Below are 25,643 nucleotides of genomic sequence, written 5' to 3' on the forward strand. Positions count from 1 at the left end.
ACAGTATGGCGCTGCCATTTTTATGTCAGACTTTGAGTCAGGTGGGGACATTTCCAGAGGTGAACACAACATGGGGGGCGGGTTGGGTGACCACTTTATTTGACCTTGTCCCTTCCCTGAGGGAATACTTTCCTCCCTGTCAGCTGAGGTAATTTATGTGAGGGAAGCCGCTAATGACGCCTCCCTATCGCTGACATGACGCCACTGTCACTAACGCGTGTGTTGTGTGTGTTTTCTGTCAGAAAGCGCAACACACGGAGAGCGGGGCCTGGACAATACAGGCGCGCAGTGCAGGCCGGGACTTGTAGTCCAGCGCGCTCCTCCCTCTGATTCCCAGCCACTACCGGCCGGACTACAACTCCCATGCAGCCCCTGGCCCCGAGGTCCCGGATGTCTACCGCGCCGGAAGAGAAGCCAGCCTCTTTCCCAGCCATCTTTTGGCTTCACTAGCAAGCGAGCTCCGCGCTCCAGGCCTCGTAGAATCGGAGGACATCCACCTCTCTAGGGGCCATCATGCCCGGGCATTTGCAGGAAGGCTTCGGCTGCGTCGTCACTAATCGTTTCGACCAGCTATTTGACGACGAATCCGACCCCTTCGAGGTGCTGAAGGCGGCCGAGAACAAGAAGAAGGAGGGAGCGGGGGCACCGGGCCAGGGCGCAGTCAAGACCGCTGCCCAGCTCGCCAAGCAGCCCAAGAAGGAGTCTCAGAAGGACCGCAGGAACCCGCTGCCCGACAAGAAGGACGAGGCGCCGCAGCCGGTGCCCCTGAAGAAGGAAGGTGAGGCAGGGGCCCCCCGGGCGAGGGGCTAGGCCGCGGAAGTCGGGTGCACGCGCCCCCGGGGCCGTGGCGCACGTGCGGAGGGCCCGGCGGGCAGGCTGTAGCCGCAGGCCGCATTGGCAAATTAAAGGGGTTCGGTGGTGCCCTCTGCTGCAACAGCCTCCCCCCGCCGCCCTTGTGCTCCGAGGCTGTAGCCGCAGGCCGCATTGGCAAATTAAAGGGGTTCGGTGGTGCCCTCTGCTGCAACAGCCTCCCCCCGCCGCCCTTGTGCTCCGACCGGCTCTGCTACAGGGAACCGTTCACACCCGGGGTGGGCCTCACTGCGGCCGTTACCGAGCCTGTCCTGCGGCCTGCACGTGCTGCTGTCACCCGGGGGAGGGGGGAGGATGGCGGGAGATGGCCGCTCACCACGTGGTTCCGCGGAGAAGGGGGGGTGGAGGCTGAGCGGTGTCACAACATGATCTGGAGCACGTGCTGGGGGGGCTGAAATTGGGGGGGATCACCCACGGGGGGTTGGGAAATGTGGGGGATCACCAAGGGGGGGGGGGGAGGGTGCTGAGGCGTCACGTGGGGCTGAGCGGTGGTTACATTGTATCAGATCGTGGGGGGAGTGGTTAACTGGAGACATTGTACATAGTCTCCCCCCCATGTTTAAAAAAAAAAAAAGTTACTTTGCAACTTTTTCCCTATTTTTCAACAAATGTCTTGTGCCTTTCTTCCCCCTCCCCCACCCTGCAAAATAAAAAAACAAAGCGTAAAAAACAACCCTGCCGGGCGCTGGTTTGCAGAATGACAGCTGTCTGGAGCAGCAGATTTTGTGTTTTGGGGCGCTGTCATGTGACTGGGGAACCCCATGTGACCTCCACAGGGAGCCCCTAGTTTGGCTTAATGTTTTACTATTGGGCATCGTTCAAAGGGGGTTCCCAATATAGACGTTGGGGCTTTGTCTATCGGCCAGTTCACTGGAAGGGCTTGTGAGCACCCCAGTGTCGGGAGGTTGGGCGTCCTTCACCAGAGTAGCGGGGTTCCCAGCCCTGGGGGACCCTACCGGTCCTAACCAGTGCACAGTCCGAAGGTTACCTGCGGCCTCTGCTAATGACGGCGACCGGTTGGCAGAGCCCTCTAGCGCGACAGCTCTCCTACCGGGTGCACGTTGTCCCCCGGCCATCAGCTGATCACATGGGTTTGGATGCTTTGTCCCCTGGTAACCTGGTATGTGTGGCAACGCGTTTTTGATTCTGTGCACTGAAATTTTGCAAAGGTTGCACCAAGACCAGGAGATCCAAAGCTTCTAGTTGGGTGGGGTGTAGGGGTGCCCCCAGTTCAGAAGCTCGCCTGCTCAGATCCCGGGGGTGGGGAGATGCAACCTCTCTGCGTTTTTTTTTTGGCTTCAGTTATTTTTCCGTTGCCTAATGCCGCGGCTCATGGTCATCTTTGGATTGTGCAGGGTTTTTAGTCCATGGGCCCTAATGTTGTGTAGCGCCTTCCCGGCAACAGAAGTTGGTTTGCGGGTTTTGCGCAGACGCCCAGCTTGTAAGGTTCAGTCTGCAGAAAAGATTCCTTGCCACGTTCCTGTTAAGCTAAGCCGCAACGTTACTACAATAACACAGGCGCCTCTGAGCACCCGGAGGGGCAGCAGTAGTGCTGCAGGTTAGCGCTACAGGCAGGCGGACGTCTGCACGAAGCGCAGGTCTTGCACGTGACGTTCAGGCTTTCTTGGAGTCTGTATGATGTTAGGAGCCTCTGTCGCGGTTGCTGGGTGTGGAAGCCATTGTTCACCTCTCGGCAGCGTCTGGGGCACAGGCCGACACTTCTGACCGCGCCCAAATATAATTTTTTCTTTTAAGGTAATAATTAAGCCGCCTGCATTACACCCTCAGCCGATGAGTCCTACTACGTGTGGGACCTGCTCCCAAGTTATAATTGGCTTGGCATGGCAGCCTTCTTCTGCAGCACTTTACAGGCTTCAGCAGCTGTTGTCGGAGCCAGTTCAGCAGGAGCCGCATCGGGCGGCTATTCTCAGGCCCAGAACGTGCTGTCAATCATGGGCGGCTGCTTAACCAGAAGGCCTTGCAGCGCGCTGGTGACCTTATTCTGTCCAGATACCTCTGTAACTGTAGTAAGGTTGTGTTTAGCTGAAAGCAGCTTGTAATCCTACACCTAAACATGTGCACACCCTGTGAGGTCAGGTAGGGGGAGGGGGTGGAACGCCATATAAAGTTATCATTAATATCTGCAACCCGGCCAGTGCAGGAACATGGCTTTATTGCAAAGGTTTCATGTCTCCATGTCAAGAAATACGCTGAAATATTCTTATAACGGTCCCTTTATTTGCAGTAATAATGCAGAGGGCATCTGTCAGCAGACTTGTACCTATGAAACAGGCCAACCTGTTAAATGTGCGCTTTGCCACTGTGTTGGTCCCTGCCCGCGTTGCTAAGGCTACTTTCACACTCGCGTTTGGTGCGGATCAGTCATGGATCTGCACAGACGGATCCGTTCAGATAATACAATCGCATGCATCCGTTCAGAACAGATCAGTTTGTATTATCTTTAACATGGCCATGACGGATCCCTCTTGAACACCATTGAAATTCAATGGAGGACGGATCCGTTTTCTATTGTGTCAGAGAAAACGGATCCGTCCCCATTGACTTATATTGTGTGCCAGGACGGATCCGTTTGGCTCAGTTTTATCAGACGGACACCAAAACGCTGCAAGCAGCATCCAGAGCGGAATGGAGGCGGAACGGAGGAAAACTGATGCATTCTGAGCGGATCCTTATCCATTCAGAATGCTTTAAAGGGGTATTCCCATCTTAGACGGCTAGGATATGCCCCCATTGTCTGGGACCCGCACCTATATCAAGAGTTCCCGGGGTCGTCCACCACCAATCGCTAATTCCCGCCTCTCCCATAGAAGTGAATGATAGCGTGCCGCGGTGCAGTGCGCTTTCCTTTACTTTCGGGTCTCCGTTCTCGATATAGGTGTGGGACCCGCACCTATAAGACAATGGGGAATATCCTAGCGATATGCCCCCATTGTCTGAGATGAGAAAAACCCTTTAAGTGCAAAACTGATCAGTTTTGGACCGCTTGTGAGAGCCCTGAACGGATCTCCCAAACAGAAATCCAAAACGCCAGTGTGAAAGTAGCCGAAGATATAATTGTTTTATGCAAATGAGCCTCTAGGAGCAACGGGGGCGTTACCATTACACCTAGAGGCTCTGCTTTCTCTGCACTTTGACAGGGTCAGGCAGGTGTGATCATGATTTCACTGCCTGGTCCTGTCAGAGGGTGCGGCAGTTGCAGAGATGGCAGAGCTTCTTGGTGTAATGGTAACGCCCCCGTTGCTCCTAGAGGCTTATTTGCATATATTAAAACATCATTTTTCTCAGCAATGCGGGCACATAGGAACATGGGACCAACACAGATGCCTTCAGCTGCTAAGTGCACATCTAACAGATCAGCCAGTGTCATGGGTACAGAACTGCTGACAGATGCCCTTTAAAGGGCTTCTGTCACCCCACTAAAGTCATTTTTATTTTTTTTGGGCTAGTTACATTCCTTATAGTGCGATATATGAAAATATAATGGTGTTACTTACTTTCATTCAGCCGTTTCTTATAAAAACGAAGTTTTATAATATGTAAATCAGGTCTCTACCAGCAAGTAGGGCGTCTACTTGCTGGTAGCCGCCGCAAAAACCCGCCCCCTCGTCGTGTTGATTGACAGGGCCAGACGCGATCTCCTCCGGCCGGCCCTGTCAGCATTTAAAAAATCGCACGCCTCTGTTCATTCGGCGCAGGCGCTCTGAGATGAGGAGGCTAGTCTCCTCAGAACTCCCTCAGTGCGCCGATGACGTCTTCTCTTTCAGTGATGTCATCGGCGCAGGCGCACTGAGGGAGTTCTGAGGAGACGAGCCTCCTCATCTCGGAGCGCCTGCGCCGAATGAACAGAGGCACGCGAGTTTTAAAATGCTGACAGGGCCGGCCGGAGGAGGAGATCGCGGCTGGCCCTGTCAATCAACACGACGAGGGGGCGGGTTTTTGCGGCGGCTACCAGCAAGTAGACGCCCTACTTGCTGGAAGAGACCTGATTTACATATTATAAAACTTCGTTTTTATAAGAAACGGCTGAATGAAAGTAAGTAACACCATTATATTTTCATATATCGCACTATAAGGAATGTAACTATCCCAAAAAAAAAAGACTTAAGTTATGGTGGGACGATCCCTTTAAAGGGCTTCTGTCACCCCACTAATCTGCTGTATAGGTGATGAGTATCTGATCAGTGGTCGGGAGCAGGGACCCTCGTTCTCCTAGGATGAGTGGTTGGATCGACGACTGGTGGGAGCTGTACGCAGATGCTCTTCAGCCATCCCGTAGCGCTGTGGAGTGGCAGTTGCTCCATTCATTTGGGGAACTTTGAGGGCCCCCTGTTCTTGTGATTATTTGGGGATTCCTGGTGTATACTGGCCCATGGAGTTCCAAAGGACATTCTTTGCCCTCTTGTGTAAATGGAGCCCTATGGATGTGTCTGGTGTATACACTTGGGAGCCTTATCTGTTGTATGAACTAAACGCAGGGCGTGATGTGAACAGAACTTAGTCGGGTATTGGCGCACTAATGTGGCTTCCTTTGCCCCCATGACTCGCTTTTCATTGCCCTTAGTCTTTTTTTTTGTGTGGGCAGGCTGTCGGCCCCTGTGCCAGTGACAACTTGTTCACGTTTGGCCTTTGTATGTGACAGGGATCAGAAGAGTTGGCAGGAGGCCCGACCAGCAACAGCAGCAGCCGCCACCACCACCACCGCAGCAGCAGCAGCAGCAGCCGCCGACTTCACAGGCCCCACAGGGTGAAGGGAAACCTACCGACAGAAGACCTGTCGAGAGGCGGCCACCTCGTGAACGCCGCTTTGACAAACCAGCTGAAGAAAAGGGTGAAGCAGGGGAATTCTCTGTGGACAGGTAAATGCATTTTACACGGTGAACTACATTTTCTTGTTACAGGAGCTTTACTATGGAGAGGTAAATGTGCTCTGCTCATTGTCCATCCATCGGGATGCGTATTTGTATTTTTACACTTGATAGATTCTACCGATGCTAGCTGTACATCATATCTGGTGGGTATAGACTACTTGGTTGTGTACAACTTGGGGCCTATTGATTTGGAGCATAAAAACTTGTGCAAACAGCCTGTCCTCCATTGTGAACTGCAGGCCCCTTGGCGAAAGGCCACCTCGTGGTCGCGGCGGCCCAGGCAGAGGTGGACGCGCACGTGGACGTGGTATTGGCAGGGGTGATGGCTTTGACTCCCGTGGCAAACGTGAATTTGACAGGCACAGTGGCAGCGACCGAGCGTAAGTTGCCTTTTGCTTTTCCTTTTGTTGATTATTGTGTTTCCCCACTTAATTTTCGTCACCACTGACCATATAACTCATTTTGGTTAGTTCTTCACATTTCAGTGGCCCGAAGCATGAGGACAAGAGGGGCGGCAGCGGATCCCACAACTGGGGAACTGTAAAGGATGAACTGAGGTTGGTTGGTTCATGAAAACTTGTTTGCTAAGAATGAGGGGAAGGGATGGTGGTTTAAGTGTTAATGTGGTTTATATATGTAGTAGTCAGTGCTGAAGGTACGTTAAAGGGCTTCTCCAGGATTGTAATATTGATTGCCTATTCTCAGGATAGGTCATTAATATGAGGTCGGCGGGGGTCAGTCACAGCGCCCACCAGAGCTCTAGTGAGCACCGCAGTCTCCTCACAGCTTACTCAGCGCAGCGTCATCCATTGTATAGCGGCTGTGCTTTGTATCGCAGCTCATCTGCATTCGATTAGAGGACTGAGATGCGCCTAAGCTATGTGACTGATCAACATGACTTCAGATCTCCGAGGAAGAGGCGTAAGCACTCATAGAGCTGATCGGTGGGGGTGCTGGGAGTCAGACCCCCGCCAATCTCATATTAAAGACCTATGCTGAGGATAGGCCATCAGTTTCAAAATCCCAGAAACCCTTTTTTTAGCACCTTCTGTTTGTGCCGCTGACACATTTATTATTTGTGTATGTAGCTGCATTAAATGCAACATTCAACACATTGAATATCCAGTTACATTTTGTTGTCTGTACGGTCTTCATCCTGAGCTCTGTGCAGTGTAACATTGATAAGGGCTCAGTGAGCACTGTACCTTCTTTGATAAGCCCCCCCCCCCTGTAGACAAGCTGTAGACAACATGTTAAGACTGCAGTAAGTTGGTTTGTCTCCTGCGTCCATTGGGTCAGGCAGTTTATGCTGCAGGTTTCACCCTTTGCAGTGGGTTAAATCCACAGAAAATTCTGTACGGGTTGCATATAGATTTTGCAGTGAACTTCTTGCAAAATCTGTGTCTGTAATCCTTGGATGAATGCTTGTTGTATGCAAGACACATTTTTGGTTTGCACTAAGAAAATACCAGCTTAAAGGAATTGTCCTCCTTTGTGGCTGTGCCCCTCCCCCACAGACGCTTTGACAGACCTCCAGAGGAAGCGTACTTATCTGCTCCTTGCCGCTAGGTTCTGACTCCTTTGGTCCACATGTTACTGGGTCATGTACTGGGGGGGGGGGGGGGGCTGACAAAGCTGGACAACTCCTTTTTGCCCGGCATTTCCAATCTAAGCAAATGATGGAACATCCTAGCAATATGCTGTTTCTTGCACATTAATGGAGTATGATGGCAAAGACTCCCATGCCTGCTAGAAAGAAGAGTTGTTGTTTTTTAAAGGAGTATTTCCGTTACATTGTTAACCCCCATCTCCCTGACCCCCCACCCCCCAACGCCAATCGATACCCCCTGAAATGACTGGAGCGGCTGGTCGGGCACGTCTGTGGCCGCTCCATTCATTTCTGTAGGATAGCTCAGCTCTACTCAGCTATCTCCATAACTCCAGTAGAAATTAATGGAGTGGCCACGCGTATGTGTGACTGGCCACTCCGTTCATGTAAGGGGCCCTGCTTGTGGTACGGGGCCCCTCATTCCTGTGATCAGTGGGGTGGTAGGACCCCCCCCTGCCATTAAAGTTACCTCTTATCATGTGGATAGGGGTTAACTTAACTTAATCTAACTGGAATACCCCTTTAACTGCACAGCACCAGGAGGACAGTGACACTTCGCAGAAAGTTCGATAGAGTCCTCAGCCCCTCTTCTGTTCACGTGATTGACCTGGGTCCCTTATTTTTGGAATACTTAGTGCTAGTAGGGATTGGTGACCCAGGTTAGGCTGGTCAGTCTGTATGACTGATTTGTCAGCTAGGATTTTCCTATAAACAGAACCTGGCAGTGGATTCTTAGTACATTGTGGCATTTCATACCTATAATTAGGAAAACAATAGTTAAAAGCGCTGTGCTTAAATCTGTCCTGTTTAAAGTGTAAGTTACCTGGACGTCTATATTGGAGACTTGCGTAAACAGCACCCTAATATATAGGTGTATCTGACCTTAAATGCTTATGATGAAACCAGTCTTAGGGCTCATGCACACTAACGTATTTTCTTTCCGTGTCCATTCGTTTTTTTGTTTTTGTTTTTTTGCGGACCGTATGTGGAAACATTCACTTCAATGGGTCAGCAAAAAAAACAGAAGTTATTCCGTGTGCATTTCGTTTCTGTATGTCCATTCCACAAAAAAAATAGAACATGTCCTGTTATTGTCCACATTATGGACAAGGATAGGACTGTTCTATTAGGGGCCAGCTGTTCCGTTCCACAAAATACGGAATACACATGGACGTCATCTGTATTTATTTTTTTCCGGATACGTTTGTTGCAGACAGCAAGATATATACGGTCGCATGCAAGAGGCCTTACTGTTGTAGGCACGTGGCATATAATTTAGTTTCACCTCAAAGGGGAACGGGTCCAGTAACAGGATAATTCTCTGCCTTCTTGGGAACACTCAGGATTTATGTAATGACTGAACCGCAGATCAGAAAAAGCACTGTTTTTCCTCGTATCGTTTTCAGTGAACTGGACCAGTCAACCGCAACCGAAGAGACTCACGAAACCGAAGAACAACCCGCCGCCGACTCTGAAAACAAGTGAGTGTTAATGCAAATTTCTTGGTATTGGAAGCATAAATTCTTACATTACTAGTCTGACCAAGGTGTATTTTCACCTTGGGCTAGTTTCACACTTCTGGCAGGCTATCCTGGTAGAGAACAACCTGCCGGAGTTCTCTGGAGCTGGCATTGCCGCCCCTCCATCGCACCGCATTGACTATAATTGGGTCCGGCAGACATCAGGATGCTACCTGCCATTGTCTGCCAGACCTGCTGGCTCGAACAACTGGCGCAAGTGTGAAAAAAACCTAGTCAGGTGATGAGATCACTGGGGTATGCCTTTTAATTTATAATAAATGGTGATCTGATCTTTGGGACCCCGCGATCATGTGTGGGGCTGTAGTGCTGATATGATTCTTTGTATTTCCTTGCACCTTTGCACTCACTTGAATGGGTCCTTTCTGCATTTCCCTGCATACTAGGGGTACCGGTGGGGGGGGGGACACACAGCCGAATGCCTTTGTGATTGAGGTGTAAGAATATTTTCATAAAAAGATGTATTTGCGTAATTGCTGATGGGTTTTATTATAGGCTGGGATTCAGCATAATCTGTCAGGAAAACTAAATGTAAGGTTCATCTTATTTCCTTTTTGTCTACCTTTTTTTCATATATTAAGAAGTTATCTTTCATATTTAGATGACCTTACTGTGGATTTGGCTTTTTCTGAAGTTCTATAGCTGTATAGTATAGGCACATGGGGATTGCCCTGTTTAAGTTGTCAGAGGACACTTAATGTGTATCTATAGTCAGAAAAGATCCAGTGTTATGAACCTTTCAGGGAGAATGAGGCTGAAGAGGTGAAGGAAGAGGGGCCCAAGGAAATGACCCTGGATGAATGGAAGGCCATGCAAGACAAAGAGCGTGCAAAAGTGGAGTTCAACATTCGGAAACCAAACGAAGGCACTGACAGCCAATGGAAGAAAGGCTTCGTCCTCCACAAGTCTAAGAGCGAAGAGGTAATTGCACTGTCGCCACATGTTTGTTAATGCAATGAAGGGGGTCTCTTATATGCTTTGGAGGTGCAGTGTGGAAGACCACTGGTTGTTTAGAGGCTAGGGAGCCTATTGCCACTGTGCTACATAGATGTGTGCATGTTCCCAAAACTCAGGTTTTAACAAACATCAGATGTTTTCTTTGGAGTCTGTAAGCTGGATTGTAGAGCCCAATAAAATTCCCTTGAAGTCGGGGCTTCCAGCAGATCTGCCCAAAAAGAGACGGCACATGTATGCTAGGGAGCCCATTGCTTGTGCATTTGCTCACAGACCCCACCGACCGATGCACAGCTGGTACAACCAGAGTAACTAAGTGAGGATGACTTTTGATACTGCTTGAGTTTGCTAATGAACTAAAGATGAAGCCGATGCTGTTTCCAATGGTCTATATTTCTCTGGATCTTGTTGGGAATCTGGTGTTTAATTCAGCAGTGGTCATTTTATCATTATGGCTAATGAGTCTCTGGATATTTGACCTTGAAAGTCATGAGCAGCATAAATGGTAATTCTGATAACGTACTATATCTGTTAGCCAGACACCATTCGTGTCCATGGGCCGGTTGATATTGTAGCTAATCCTGATTTTTTTTTTTTTTTTTTTTTTTTTTTTTTTTTTTTAGAAAGGGCTGTGCTGCAATACCAGGCACAACCCATGGACAGCAGTGGCACTGCCTCTGGAGAGATCTAATCCCTGACTACACCCTGTCACTAAAACGAGCATATTGAGCTATTCACATTGTAATGCTGTCAGAAACTTGATTTCTTGAATTACCTAAAGTCTTTGTGTTAAAAATCAACTTTGAAAAAGTACCTTACGTGATGAACATGGTGCTGGTGAAGTCACTGGGGCCGGCAGCTGCCTGAGCCGAGTCGCAAAAGTCATGCCAGCAATCCCGCCCGCCTCTGTTAAGGTCCGCTCCTTCTTCTATTCTGCACATCAACACCTGGCTGTGCTAAATCTCACGCAGAGGCGCTCCTTTGCGCGGCCAGATGCTAGTGTGCAGGATAGAAGGGGCAGGCTGTCACAGCAAGGTGGGTGGGTTTGCAGCGACATGCCCCACTGACTCCACTAGAACCTTGTTCATGACATAAGGTACTTCAAAGTAGATTTTTAAAAACACTTTTTAGGTAATGAAATAAAGTTTCTGAATCTTGTTCTGATGTGGCGATGTAAATGGCTCAATATTCCTGTTCTGGTGACGGGTTCACTTTAAAAGGAGTTTGCCCATCTCAGACGTTGATTGCATATCTCAAGGATATGCAGTCAGTGTTCTATAGCTGTGGATCCTCCTTCTCTGGGACCCCATCTCCAAAACAGGACTCCCAAAGTGAAGGCGAGCACAGCACGCATGCACGGTGCGAAAATAGTTGAGCGAGCACACTAGCCTCTCTTTGGAAGTCCCATTGCAGTGAGTAGAGAGTGCATCGCGCATGCATAGCCACCCGTCCATTCGCCATTAATAGGACTGCCGGAAATAGCAGAGCCAGCACTCGACTATTTTCAGAACTCCCATAGTGGCGAACGGAGGGTGGGTGCACTCTCCTTCACTCCAGGGGGCCTGTTCTGGAGATGGGATATGCCATCAATGTCTGAGATGGAAACAACCCTTTAAGGTTTATTTTATGCAGCTGTCAGTCTCATAGGTTGCACATGTTGAGCCGTTAATTCTGTCGCCTTCCGGTCTCGGGTGAGCATGTGCAGACGGCCGCCTGAGAGGTTGTGTTCTGCCAGTCTGTCTGTGGGATGTCAGGTGTAACATAGGGCGCACCTGTTGCAAACAGTGTCAGACTATACTTGGTTAGAAGTACTTCTGACTTTTTTTTATTATTATTGTATGACTTGCGGTGAGTGCTTTTTGTTTTCCCATTTAGACAGTTATGCATTTTGTTGTCCTATTTTGTACTTTAACACACGTATAAATACTCAGTTGGGACGGTTTTGGGTAATCGCTCTACAGAAGTAATTTCGGATAGATCTGAAGGCTTGACGGTTTTTCTTTAAGGGAAATAACTGAAATCATTGCAGTTTTGCGTCTGACTGCATAGATTGTGTTTTATGTATTGGTGACAAACTACTTACAGGAAGCAAACTGTTGGACAGCTTTTTTTTGTCATATTAGTCAATCTGTACACTGTCCAGAATTAAAGTGGAATTCCTTTTCTTTTTACCCATCACTTGCCTGGCTCAGTGTGCCATGGAAAATGCTGTATAACGCATATAGGGTGAGCAGCTCATGTACAATATACGAGGCTGCATTTTCTTTTGCTTTGTCAGGGAGGTTTGCGTGCTTTGATGATTGGTCATGGATGTTTTTGAGGAAATGTTCCAGGAAAGAGCAGAAGTAAACACAAGGATTGTAAAAGTGAACCAATAACTGAGGACTGGTTGCCGGTGGCATTGGCTGGTGCGCTCTTGTTTGTGGGAATGGCTGCCTGTTATGCAATGTGTCTCTTGTAGATTATAATTGTTTTGCTTATGTAACATATGCACAGAATCTATCCCGCAGGGCTTGCATCTCTAGCCAGTCAGTATATGGATTTTATGCAATGTGTCTGGCAACACTGGGATTGCAATCCTTAAAGGGATTCATTCTGACCCTTAAAACTGCTGACAGCACTAGGGGATGGGAGTGCAGTTAATGCCTACCTGTTTGATGTTAATACGACTAGCTGCATAAGCCATAACTGAAGTTCTAATATTGCTGGGGTTGTTATTGTACTTGTATAAATTTACTTGAAAAACAATAATAAAAATTATCTGTAACTTTTTTTTCTTTTTTTCTTTTTTTGTGCGCAAATTAAGCCAACATTATGGTGCATCTTTAGTAAACCCTTCCCTCTTTCTTTTTTTGCAGGTTCATGCAGAATCTGAAGGTTTGGATCATCACTTCCGCAGGCCTGCAAATGACATCACTTCCCAACTTGAGATCAACTTTGGAGACCTTGGACGCCCTGGCCGTGGGCGTGGTGGTGGGAGAGGGACCCGCGGACGCGGTACAAGGCCCAGTCGTGGAATTAGAACTGACAAGGTAATAGTCTAGGATTCTATTTACTACAAAAAAAAAGGATGGAGCCCCTGTTACTCTTGGGAATTGTCAGTAGTTGATTGAAAGTTGAGGAACTGCCCCAACTGCATAATACTTGCCTGCATTCACTATTGCCTCTATAGCCCAATAAAACATGTTGGTTAATGTAGATGTTATGTAGGAGGGTCCCCAATTTAGGACCCCTTTCTATGAGCCAGCATTAAGAGCTGAAGCTGAGAACGAGTGTCTTACTGGTAAACTCTATCTGGTATTAAAAGGGACCGGTCGTGTAGAACCATGGTGTCTGAGCTGCAGGCAGCATGTAAGGGTCCATTCACATGTCTGCAAATTGCGGATCCACTAAACACGGCCGTCGGCTATGTGCTTTCCTCATTTTGAAGACCACATATGGCCGGCACTATAAGGCTGGGTTCTTACCTGAGCGTTTTACAGCGCGTTCCTACGCGCTGTAAAACGCAAAACAGGCAAGAACCAATGATTCCCTATGGGCATGGTTCTCACCAGTACGTACGAACGCGATGTAAAACGCCCTACGCCCCAAGAAGTACAGGAGCTTCTTTGGGGCGTAATGTCGCGCGTTCCCGCACATAGACTTCCGGGAACGCGCGACAATGTGCGTTTGCTTGTTTCCGGAGCCGCGTATGTAAACGCCCGATAAAGTCACGCATACAGAGTACGCTCAGGTGTGAACCCAGCGTAATAGAAATGCAGCCACGGACAAGAATAGGACATGCTCTGTCTTTTTTTTTCAGGGCTGCGAAACAGAACTACGGATGCGTTCAGCACACGGTGTGCTTTCCGCATCTTTTGCGGCCCCATTGAAATGAAAGGGTCTGTACCCATTCTTCAAACTTGCAGAACGGATGCGGTCCCATTTATGCGGACGTGTGAATGGACCCTTACAGAGCAGGAGGAGCTGAGCAGATTATATAGTGGCGGTATCAGTGACTGACGGCTATGTCTGTATGTGCAGTCATAGAGGAGCTGAAATTTAAATGAATGAAATACAAGTTATACTGAATCTTTTCCCATAAAACTATATATCAATCTGCGCCTCTCCTCCTGCTGCGCCAGATCCAGCTGATCTCCCTGGATCTGACACCTACAGCAAATGGCTGATTTTGCAATGGGAGGCAGATGCAAGGCTTTCCCATTGCAACCATTCACTTAACACAACACAATGTCCTCGAGCAGCTCTGTTTTGGCTTATAGAGAGTGTAATGAGCAGATTTTATCTCTGTAATGTGTATGCCTGTGACCCAGTCACATATAACGTCATTTCTCTCTGTTTCAGTCAAGCGTCTCGGCCCCTGATGTAGATGACCCTGAGGCTTTCCCAGCTCTGTCGTAAACTGGATGACTAAAGTCCCATCCTGGTGCCCCTGCGGGCCCCTCCCTTCTACGAGGCTTGCATGCTTAAGGATCCTAAACAACTACAAAATTAAAAAACTGTCGATCATACCATTCACACCTATGGACTGAATTTTATCTGTTTTAAAAGAAAAAAAAAAGAAAAAACAAAAAGGACTTCTCTCGCTACTCAGAAGCAACCATACGGTAGTTGAGTTTTGTATTTAGATACGTACTGGTAGCAGGGACGTTTTACATAATTTTTTCCAGAGATTATGCATTCTTCATGGATACTTTTTGTATGGCTGCTTGAAAATATGCGTTTCCAAACTTGAAATATAGGTGTTAAAAGTGTGTACCAGTTAAAGCTTTCACTTCATCTGTGTTTTTATTCTCTTCCCCAAAAAAAATATTTTCCCTTTTTTGACTTTTTTTTTTTTTTTTTTAATGTAGTTTTATGCTAACACTAGGATTTTTATTTTATTTTTTTTTAGGCTTTAGATTTAGCATATGAGCACTTGCCCTGCATAATTTAGAGAGAAGTTGACTTTTTTTTTTTTATTTTTTTTTTGGGATACCGAATTTCAATTTGGAAAGGTATGCAATAGTGGTAGTATAATTTTTGTTTTTAGACTTTAACAAAGGAAAAAAAAAATTGGGCACCCAAGCAGTCTGCTGGAATTTTAGCTGTTTTTTTTTTTTTTTGTTTTTTTTTTTTCCCAGTCCCATATTTTTGTTGGTTTTTTATTTTTTGTCCAAGCGCACAATAGCTTTAAATCATAAATGTGAAATGTGCAGCTGAATTTCCTGGGGGAAGGGGTGGGTGGACAGACTATAGCATATAATTTTTTATTTTTTCCTTTTTTGTTTTTAAGTACACATGAAGAAACTAGACTTCCGTTTTCCAAGTCTAATGTGTAATCCAGTGATGAATATCCAGTAATGTTTTTGCTGCAACCCTTGTATAAGGAAAAAGCGCTTTATAAATGGAACTGACGAGGTCTCTGTGTCCTCCAAAGCCCATCTTGTGCTAGGAGGGGTGAAGGGAAATGATTCCTTCTCATTTTTACCCCAAATCTTTCTATATTTTCAGCTTCTCGGTTTCACTGGTTGACAAATGAATGTTCCTCTCGTTAGGGAATGTTAAAAAAAAAAAAAAAAATTCCGCTCCCTTTTTAGTTTTTTTTTTAAATATTATTTAAATTGCTCATATTGAGGGGGGGAGAAAAAAAGACCACTTCAAAAACAAAAAAAGGACACGAAAGAAAAACACAAAAAAAATACACAAAAAGAATAAAAAAGATAAAAACGTTGTCTACAGTGTTTGTTAGGATAAGATACTCTTATTTAATATTCTTTTTACACTTTTTAGCAGGCTATGAAATTTGTAGATTCTTATCTGCATAGTTAAAAATAATAATACAGATATTATCGCCCTATTTTTATAAACACTGTACGGCCGACAAAGTATCCAGAACAGTCTAGCACCGCGAGAATGTGCGATCGTCAATGTTCCTGTGCCCCTTTGCAGTTTTGTACTTTGCCGGATGTCCTTCCAGCACTGGCGCGGGGTCAGTGGTTTTTATTTTTATTCAACTGGCTTGGCTGTTATGAGATTATTTTCTAGAAGATGTAATTTACTACGAGGCTTCAAAACCAGAGGTATTATAAATGGCAGTGCATTAACTTACACTGGAGACAAGCCTGCACAGAGCTCACGCCATTCCTTGCCGGGAAATGCCAAGCGGACTGGGACATTTTTACTCGTCTGTGGTTCCCCTTGGGTGGATAGTTGCATGCCCTCTGAGACATGGGTGTTAATCTTGGGGTGCTCATTAGGTCTCCCTAGTGCGTGTGCTGTGCTGCACCTTTATAGAGCAGCGCCTCCACATCGCAGCTGCTTTTTTTTTTTTTTGCAATATGGAATAACCCCTCTAAAGGGGTTTTCTAGTAAAAATTAATTTTATTTTATTTTTTTAGCAAGTGCCCGCAGCATGTCCCTAAAACTGTAGATTCATACTTGTCTGCTCCATGCCGCTCCAGTCCTCATGCCATGCCTATAGCCAGCCACATGTAAACAGCACGGAGACTGGAAGATGGAAAAAGAGGGGGCAGCGCGAAGGACCGGAGAGACATGAAGAAAGCAAGTGTGAATAATTTCCCTTTAAGGAATTGTGTACATTGGCATCAGTCATCTGTAGATGCGAATGAGATACTAGATGTAGGACAGCATAGGAATATGTGCACAAATTTTTCTGTATATGTCCATCTGCATTTAAACAATGTCTAATGTTAATCATTGATGCACATTTTGGTGCAGTTCAGTACCGGGCATTGCCTAAATAGTCACGTTGCTGCAGATTTAATGTGTGCAACTTACACCACTTGTGTGCACCCTTAACTAATGCCTGAACCCTAGTACAAGTCACATACAGGGCCCCGGCAGTTGTCACGGGGAGAGCCATTGCACCCTGCCCACTGAGATCATGTAGTAATGCACAGATACCAGCAGCCCTCTACTGCGAGAGCCGATGATGTGATTTTTAGGGGGCCCAGCTTCTCGCCTCCATGTGCCCTACCAAAGCATAGGGATTTAGCCTGTCCAAAAGCAGACCTCTCCTACAACCATGCTTTAGCTGTACATTTCTGAAAAGCACTGCATTTCTGATCCAGAGGTTCGAAGCTGGCCTCAGTGGCAGCAAAGAATAAGTAACGTATAATATGTTGTAAAGTTTGCAGCTCTTTTCTAATGTGAACTTCTTCTTCTGCCTGTCTGCCAAATAGTTTACCCTGTGGAAGCACTGATTACTCTTGTGGTTTCTGTGGCCGCAGCAAATTTGCTTTATTTTATTTTTTGGGGATTTCTTTAAGTTCTTAAGCTGCAATGCAATCAGGTTGCCCCAGGTCAGTGGATAAAATAAGCCCGTGCTCTGCAAAAAATAAAAATAAAATATATGTAAAAAAATAAAAATCCTGTAGCGAAAAAAAAGTTCATCTGACTTAGTTGATGATGTTTCATAGTTGTAAATTTGCCTCCAGTCCATTTTATGTGCGAACTGAAACTGTGAACCAACCTGTCTTTGGATGCTAATTGAATTGAAGGTTAATTTTCATGCTCTTGCCGGTCTGACGGGAAGTGCCGCAGCAGCGTGAATATTCCTGCACAATGAGGGCCACGCAAGGCTTTGTGCCTTCAGCTCTTCCAGATTTTGCTTTGGTCCCCCCCCATGACAGAACTTGTGTAGCTCGTCCAGGACTTGCGTGCGCAGGCATGAAAGTTGACTGCGGCTTTTGGTAACAAGGCAAAATTTACAAAAATGGAACAGAGAAAACCAGTCCAGGTAAGAGGTCTGTAGAAACGGGCAACATTTATTTTGTATATCTGTCAATGCTAAAATAAAATTGCTGTGTATTTATGGCCATACTCAGTGTTGAGCTCATTATCGCTGAGATTGAGAATTCCCTTTAATAAATGCGAGTCTGAAGCCTAAAGCTGAAATATAAAGTAGCAGTGACTGATTTTGTTCACTACCGTTCGGACGGGGTGGTTTATCATATCATGTGTCCTGTGAGAATCCTTCAGTGTGAATGGTTGGTAAAAACGAGTAACGATTGACATGCCTTTAAAGGGAAAGCATCGCTAGATAATGCTACCTATTCTTTCTCATATATATTTTTTTTATTCTGTAGATTTTTTTATTTTTCTATTGGTCTTTATTAAACATTTTGAGCCCCTTTTCTCTGTACAGCCTTGAGATTCTCTAGTAACAGGATCTGTTTTTACAGTTCAACTGACGGCATAAGACGGGGTCTTATATTTTCTTTTCTCCGAAAAAAGGGTTAGGGCTTATTTTGGCTCCATGAACTTATTTTTTTTATCGACACATGCCAATTACAGAACAGTCCCTGGAAAGTGTTTATATTAAATATGACTATAAACACCCCCCCCCCCCCCATCCACAGGAATGCACCCATATACTGCAGTACATGGGTGCATTCCTATGGATGAGGGGGGTTAGTCATATTTGCCACACATTTTTCATTCTGGTACCATATATTGCCACTGAGCTGTCCTTACCCAAGGGACCTAGGCAGCAATCTACTGTACCAGGGAGAGCAGATACGGCACAGGAGAGATGTAGGGAGCTCCTCCAGGCAGCAGAGAGGAGAAGGAGATCCTCCTGCTGCCTCCTTCATGTAAGTAAGAACGTGCGGGCTGGCGGCAGTACAGGGCATACAGAGAAGCCGCCAGCCTGCCCAATGTGAAAGTGAAGGAAGGAGCGGGCTGCCGGTATAACTTAGCATCTAGTGAAGCCGCCAGCCCGTCCGTCAGGTGCTGCTTAGTGCAGCGATGTATGTGCGGGCTGGCGGCTTCACTGAAGGCTTATTCACGGAACCCTGCGCTACCTGCCCACAGTTTCATGGCAGCTCAGGAGCCATTAGTGAGCGCTCTTGGCTGCTGCAGCCCGCACATTTACCCCACCTTCCCTTTATACTAAAATACGGCTCTATCTAGGGCTTATTTTTGGAGTAGGGCTTATATTTTAAGCCTACTCCCAAAACCCTGCAAAATAGTGCTAGGGCTTATTTTTGGGGAAACACTGGTATTACTGATAATGTGGATTTAAGCATTTTTGAGCTATTAATAAGTAAGAGATAAGAGTTTATTAGATGAGGGGCACAAAGTGAAAGCAAGTCTCGCAGCTTGGCAAAAATTAACCCTATATGACAGCCACTGAGTATTTACCCAACCACCCAATGTAAATTTACGTTTGGCTGCTTCCTAACCTTCTCTTACTCATTCACCAGCCCCAGTAGTAACTTTGTGAATTTAGCACTTGTGCTGCGATAGATACTGCTGCTGTGCGCCCCTCCCCATAGACTATTAACGTGTAATATGATACTGCTGCTGAGCGGGTCCAGACAGAACGAAAGCAAGGGGCGTAAGTAAACAACCGATGACACAAGATGCAGATGTTTCTCACTAATAGAACATTAGTATTTTTGTTTGTACCATTGATTTAAGAGAAGTCAGTGACCATTCAAGAGCATTCAGAGACAGTGGACCATAGACCGCAACAGACTGGATAAGCCCGTTGACTTTGGTGGGATAGAACTGTGGGCATGCTCTGTGACCTGTGTAGAGGTCATTATGCAGGGAGGGGGGGCAGTGACCATCGCCACCCGTGTGATAAGATGATTGGCACACGTTGTGTGAAGGAATATAAAATACTATATAGCAATAATAAAGAAATAATTATTAAGTCACCTGTTAAAAGCGGAGAACGACTGACCGCATGATCGGCTGGTAATGGCTTCTCAGCACTTGTCCTATGAAAGTTGAGGAAAGCGATCCTGCTTGTATAACTCCCCGTAACGCTGGGTTCACACCTAGGCGTTTCGCAAACACGCGTTTTTATGCGCAATTTTGTCGCGCGTTTTTCTGCGCTTTTTTTGTAATAGTAAACGCGCGTTTGGGTGATTGACAGCAGTGTTGTCCAAAGAGTCTATGGCCCAAACGCGCGTCAAACGCGCCAAAAAAAGCTTCTGTACTTGCTTGAGTGTCGGGCGTTTTACAGCGCGATCGTACGCGCTGTAAAACGCCCAGGTGTGAACCATTCCCATAGGGAATCATTGGTTCTTGCCTGTTGTGCGTTTTACAGCGCGTAGGAACACGCTGTAAAACGCTCAGGTGTGAACCCAGCGTAAGGCCTGCATATGGTAGTTTAATGGCCCTACACTTTTTTTGACTCCTGGGGCTGTTGGATAAAAAAATACTAATTTTTTTATTTTGTTAATCCCCTTACTGACAGGAATTTTTTCCTTTAAACCCTTAAGGACCGAGGACGTACCGGTACGCCCTATTTCCCGAGTCCTTAAGGACCGAGGACGTACCGGTACGTCCTGACTTAAAATCTGAATTCCGGCGCCGCGGGGGTTAATCGAAACGGGATTTCGGCTGAAATCATTCAGCCGGCATCCCGTAACAACGCAGGGGGGGGTCATTGGACCCCCCCGTATCGGCGATCGCAGAAAACCGCAGGTCAATTCAGACCTGTGGTTTTCTGCGTTTCCGGTCCATTCGGGTGTCCTGTGACCCGATGAACCGGAAAAAGACTGTGATCGGTGGCGTAATTTTACACCACCAATCGCAGTCCGAGGATTTGAGGAGGCGGTGCTGGCCCTGGTGCTGAACACTGCTGTCCAGGGTGCTGATTGGTGCAGGGGAGAGAGGCGCGAGATTCAAACTTCCTGCGCTCCTCTCTCCCCTCCTCTTCCTGTCCAGCACCCTGACCGTGCAGCATCGTCCAGCACCAGCTCCTGTGTCCCCCTAAATCGGCATCCATCACCCTCCTGCACCCATCGCCACCCAGGTAGGTTAGGGTCAGTGAGGGAGAGGCACCTTTAGGCAGGGATAGAAGGGAAAAGTTAGAGAAAAAAAAAAGCACATTTATTCCAAACTTTTTTGTTTCAACTTTCAGACCCCAGCCCCCCCCTGCCACTTGCCCCCCCACCACCAGCCCCCCGCATCCCACCCACCAACCCCCTTCCCCCACCAACCCCCTTCCCCCACCACCACTTTTTTTTTTTTTTTCTGCGTGCGCTGACTGGCTGGCACTTTTTAGCATCCATCCACTGTTAGCGCATCGCCTGCCCCACCACCCCACCGACCGCTGATCAGCGTTGAACCGCTGATCAGCAAGTTTGAACTTTTTTTTTTTTTTTTTTTCCTAACACTTGCCCATTTTTTTTGCCTGGACTTTTTAGTACGTGAACACCCGTGCCCCCACACACACGCACATAGAATAAAGGTTTACACGCACGCACATACACACGCACACACACACACACCCATGGCCCGCCGGGTGTTCTCGGCCGAGGAGGCATATGCCCAGATTGCCTCCGACTCTGAGAGCCCCAGTGAGGATGAGGATGACCCCACGTTCCTTTTGTCATCCGCATCCTCCTCATCATCGGATGACGATGAGCCACCAAGGCAGCGGAGACGCCGCCAGGCGGAGCCACACATGCTAGGGATCCTGTGGCCCACCCTAGTACGAGCCGCCCTGGGGTTCGTACTGGTTTCCCGGCCCACCAAATAAGTTCACCGGAGCCCCCTGCCGATGAACTTAGCTGGTGTCCCCCAGTGGACTTTGAGCCTGAGATTCTGGATTTCGCTGGCAATCCTGGAATCCAGATTCCCACAGTGGGGTTTACTGAAATAGACTTTTTTAGTTTTTTTTCAGTAACCCACTGGTGAATTTGATGGTGGAGCAGACGAATCTGTACGCCCAACAGTTCGTCGCTCAAAACCCAGGCTCAGTTTTGGCTAGACCCGGTGGCTGGACGCCGGTCAGTGCAGCCGAGATGAGGACATTTTGGGGCCTCGTGCTGCATATGGGTCTAGTCCAAAAACCCAGTGTCAGGCAATACTGGAGTGGGGACGTCCTGTACCAGACCCCACTGTACAGTGGTCATGACACGTCACTGGTTTGAGGCCATCCGGAAATGTCTGCATTATTCCGATAATGCAGCATGTCCACCCCGAGGTGATCCTGCCTATGACCGGCTGTATAAGATACGGCCGGTCATCGATCACTTTGGGGCCACATTTCAGCAGGCCTACGTACCTGGAAGGGAGGTCGCGGTTGATGAGTCTCTCGTTGCGTTCAAGGGGAGACTCAGTTTCCGCCAATACATTCCCACAAAGCGGGCGAGGTATGGCGTGAAGCTATACAAAATTTGTGAGAGTACCTCAGGGTACACTTACAAATTTCGTGTGTACGAGGGGCGAGATTCCCGTATTCAACCCCCAGAATGTCCCCCCACTCTGGGTGTTAGCGGGAAACTCGTGTGGGACCTTATGTACCCACTGCTGGATAAGGGTTACCACTTGTACGTGGATAACTTTTATACCAGCATTCCCTTGTTCAGGTCCCTTGCCGCCAGATCCACGTTCGCTTGTGGGACCGTGCGGAAAAATCAACGCGGCCTCCCTGCCTACCCCCTCCAGGTACCTATCCCCAGGGGTGAGACCCGTGCACTTACCAGTGGAAACCTGTTGCTGGTCAGGTATAAGGACAAGAGGGATGTCCTTATGCTGTCCACAATCCACGGTAACAGCACCACCCCAGTCCCTGTGCGAGGTACCGCGGCAACGGTCCTCAAGCCCGATTGTATCGTCGACTACAATCGGTATATGGGAGGAGTTGATCTCTCTGATCAAGTCCTCACGCCATATAACGCCATGCGCAAAACCCGGGCATGGTAAAAAAAAGTTGCGGTCTACTTGGTGCAGGTTGCCATGTACAACTCTTTTGTACTATCCCGAAGCGCTGGCAGCACAGGGACATTCCTCCAATTCTATGAGGCAGTCCTCAAGGACCTGATCTTTTCGGACCGGGAAAGAGCAGGCCGGAGTACCTCGGGAACTGGAGGCGCCCGGATCGTCCCTGGCCAACACTTTCCAGGTGTGGTCCCCCATACTGGAAAGAAGGGACGAACCCAAAAAAAGTGCAGTGTGTGTCACAAGAGGGGGATACGGAAGGACACCACAACTCAATGTGACACGTGCCCCGATCATCCGGGCCTCTGCATTATCGATTGCTTCAGGGAGTATCACACTTCCATGGAGTACTAAATTTTTATAATCCCCAACAGTTCACTAGAGAACATAAAACACTATGGCTCTCAGACTTTGGAGACACGAAAACAATTTTTCTTTCCCCAAAAAATATTAGTTTTAGTGCAGGCATCCTCAAACTATAACTCCCAGCATGCCCAGACAACCTACAGCCATCATCAGGGCATGGTGGGAATTGTAGTTTTACAACATCTGGAGGGCCGCAGTTTTAGGATGCCTGCTTAGTGTCTCCAAAGTCTGAGAGCCATACATATTGGGCATCGTCGCGTGCGTAAAAGTCGTCGCTATAAAAATAACTTTTTACCAAACGCCTCGGATGAACGGTGTTAAAAATATAAAATAAAAACGGTGCCAAAACTAAACATTTATTGCCCCAATTCTGTAGTTTGCAGAAGCACCCCATATGTGGTCGTAAATGGCTATATAGCCGCACGGCAGGGCATAGAACGAAGGGAACTCCATACGGTTTCTGGAAGGCAGATTTTGATGGACAGTTTTTTTTTTTTTTTTTACACCATGTCCCATTAGAAGCCCCCCCTGATGTAGCCTAGACTAGAAACTCCAAAAAAGTGACCCCATCTAAGAAACTACACCCCTCAAGGTATTCAAAAGTTACTTTACAAACTATGTTAACCCTTTAGGTGTTCCACAAAACTAAATAGCTAATGTAGAAACAATTTTAGAATTAAATTTTTTTGTTACATTGCCTCAAAAAAGAGTAATATAGAGCAACCAAAAATCTAATTTACCCCAAAAATTGTCCCAAAACAACAACCACCTTATCCCGTAGTTTCCTAGATGGGGTCACTTTTATGGAGTTTCTACTCTAGGGGGGCATCAGGGGGCTTGAAAGGGTACATGGTGTAAATAAACCAGTCCAGCAAAATCTGCCTTCCAAAAACCGTATGGCGTTCCCCTTCTTCTATGTCCTGCCGTTTAGCCAAACAGTAGTTTACGACCACATTTGGGGTGTTTTTGCAAACTACAGAATCAGGGCAACCCATTTTGAGTGTTTGGCAGTTAACCCTTGTTTTACTCCTGGAAAAAATTGATTATATTGGAAAATTTTCCAAAAAATAGAAATTTCAAAATTGTTTCTCCATCTGCCATTAACTCTTGTGGAACACCTAAAGGGTTAACAAAGTTTGTAAACCCAGTTTTGAATACCTTGAGGGGTGTACTTTCTTAGATGGAGTCACTTTTTTGAAATTTCTATTCTAGGGGTGCAACAGGGGGCTTCAAATGGGACATGGTATAAACAAAACCAGTCCTGCAAAATCTGCCTTCCAAAACCCATATGGTGTTCCCCTCCTATGTGCTCCCGTTCGGCCAAATAGTAGTTTATGACCACATATGGGGTGTTTCTGCAAACTACAGAATCAGGGCAACCCATTTTGAGTGTTGTTTGGCAGTTAACCCTTGTTTTACTCCTGGAAAAAATTGACTATATTGGAAAATTTTCCAAAAAATAGAAATTTCAAAATTGTTTCTCCATCTGCCATCAACTCTTGTGGAAGACGTAAAGGGTTAATAAAGTTTGAAAAAACAGTTTTGAATACCTTGAGGGGTGTAGTTTCTAGAATGGGGTCATTTTTGGGAGGTTTCTATTATCTAAGCCTCACAATATGACTTCAAACCTGAACTGGTCCATAAAAAGTGGGATTTTGAAGATTTCTCAAAAATTTCAAAATTTGCTTCTAAACTTCTAAGCCTTGTAACATCCCCAAAAAATAAAATATCATTCCCAAAATGCTACAAACATGAAGTAGACATATGGGGAATGTAAAGTCATCACAATTTTTGGGGGTATTACTATGTATTACAGAAGTAGAGAAACAAACTTTGAAATTTGCTAATTTTTCAAAATTTTTGGTAAAAAATGTATTTTTTTATGCAAAAAAATTAACTTTTTTGACCCAATTTTAGCAGTGTCATGAAGTACAATATGTGACGAAAAAACAATCTCAGAACGGCCTGGGTAAGTCGAAGCGTTTTAAAGTTATGAGCACTTAAAGTGACACTGGTCAGATTTGCAAAAAATGGCCTGGTCCTGAAGGTGAAAATGAGCCTGGTCCTTAAGGGGTTAATATTTTTATTTATTTTTTTACTACCTGCCTTGGAGCCATAGCTTTTTTTATATTTCTGTTCACATAGGTGTTTGTGGGCTTGTTTTTTGCAGACAAGAATAGGACATGGTGTGTGTGTATGTATGTATGTATGTATGTATGTAATATATATATATATATATATATATATATATATATATACTTTTTTTTTTTTTCCTTACAGGAATGCGGAATGGACATATAGATGCGGACTGGTTGCAGCCCCATTGAATTTAATGGGTCCGCATCTAGTCTATAAAAAAGGCGGATCAGATGCAGACCAAAAAATGCAGTTTGTGGATGGGGCCTAAGACAGTAATGAGACACAAATGTACCGGCATAGGATGGGAGTCTATCACTGATCTGACATTGGGGATTTCTTCTGGACTGATCAGTACCCGGTTATGACCTCCTATGGGCACATATATTTTTAGTGTGTTTACCATTTGTTACGTCTGCAGTTCACATGACTCCTGTTTCTTTACAAACCACTCGCGGATCTGGGATCTCTGCCAGGACGGCTGTTTTCGGTGCTGGGCACATGATACAATATTTGCGGCAATAACATGTCCTGTACCTGGCAATGTCAGATCAGTGGCACAATAACATGGACGTAACAGCCTGCGAGGAGAAA

General features: G+C 46.6%; 1 protein-coding gene across 2 annotated transcripts; it reads left to right on the plus strand.

Moving 5' to 3' along the window:
- Positions 1-403: 403 nt before the first annotated feature.
- On the plus strand, positions 404-17,684 carry SERBP1 (SERPINE1 mRNA binding protein 1). Of its 2 annotated transcripts, none has more exons than XM_044300414.1 (8): positions 404-778; positions 5,531-5,747; positions 5,999-6,139; positions 6,230-6,316; positions 8,775-8,849; positions 9,650-9,827; positions 12,719-12,892; positions 14,205-17,684. In XM_044300414.1, the coding sequence occupies exons 1-8, from the start codon at positions 514-516 to the stop codon at positions 14,259-14,261; spliced, it is 1,194 nt and encodes a 397-aa protein (XP_044156349.1). In that variant the 5' UTR covers positions 404-513; the 3' UTR covers positions 14,262-17,684. The 2 variants fall into 2 exon arrangements, with proteins under 2 accessions (XP_044156349.1, XP_044156350.1); XM_044300415.1 differs by having other exon boundaries at positions 6,245-6,316.
- The last annotated feature ends 7,959 nt before the right edge of the window (positions 17,685-25,643 follow it).

Source organism: Bufo gargarizans, chromosome 7 (genome assembly GCF_014858855.1).
Source record: "Bufo gargarizans isolate SCDJY-AF-19 chromosome 7, ASM1485885v1, whole genome shotgun sequence".
NCBI classification, from domain to species: Eukaryota; Metazoa; Chordata; class Amphibia; order Anura; family Bufonidae; genus Bufo; species Bufo gargarizans.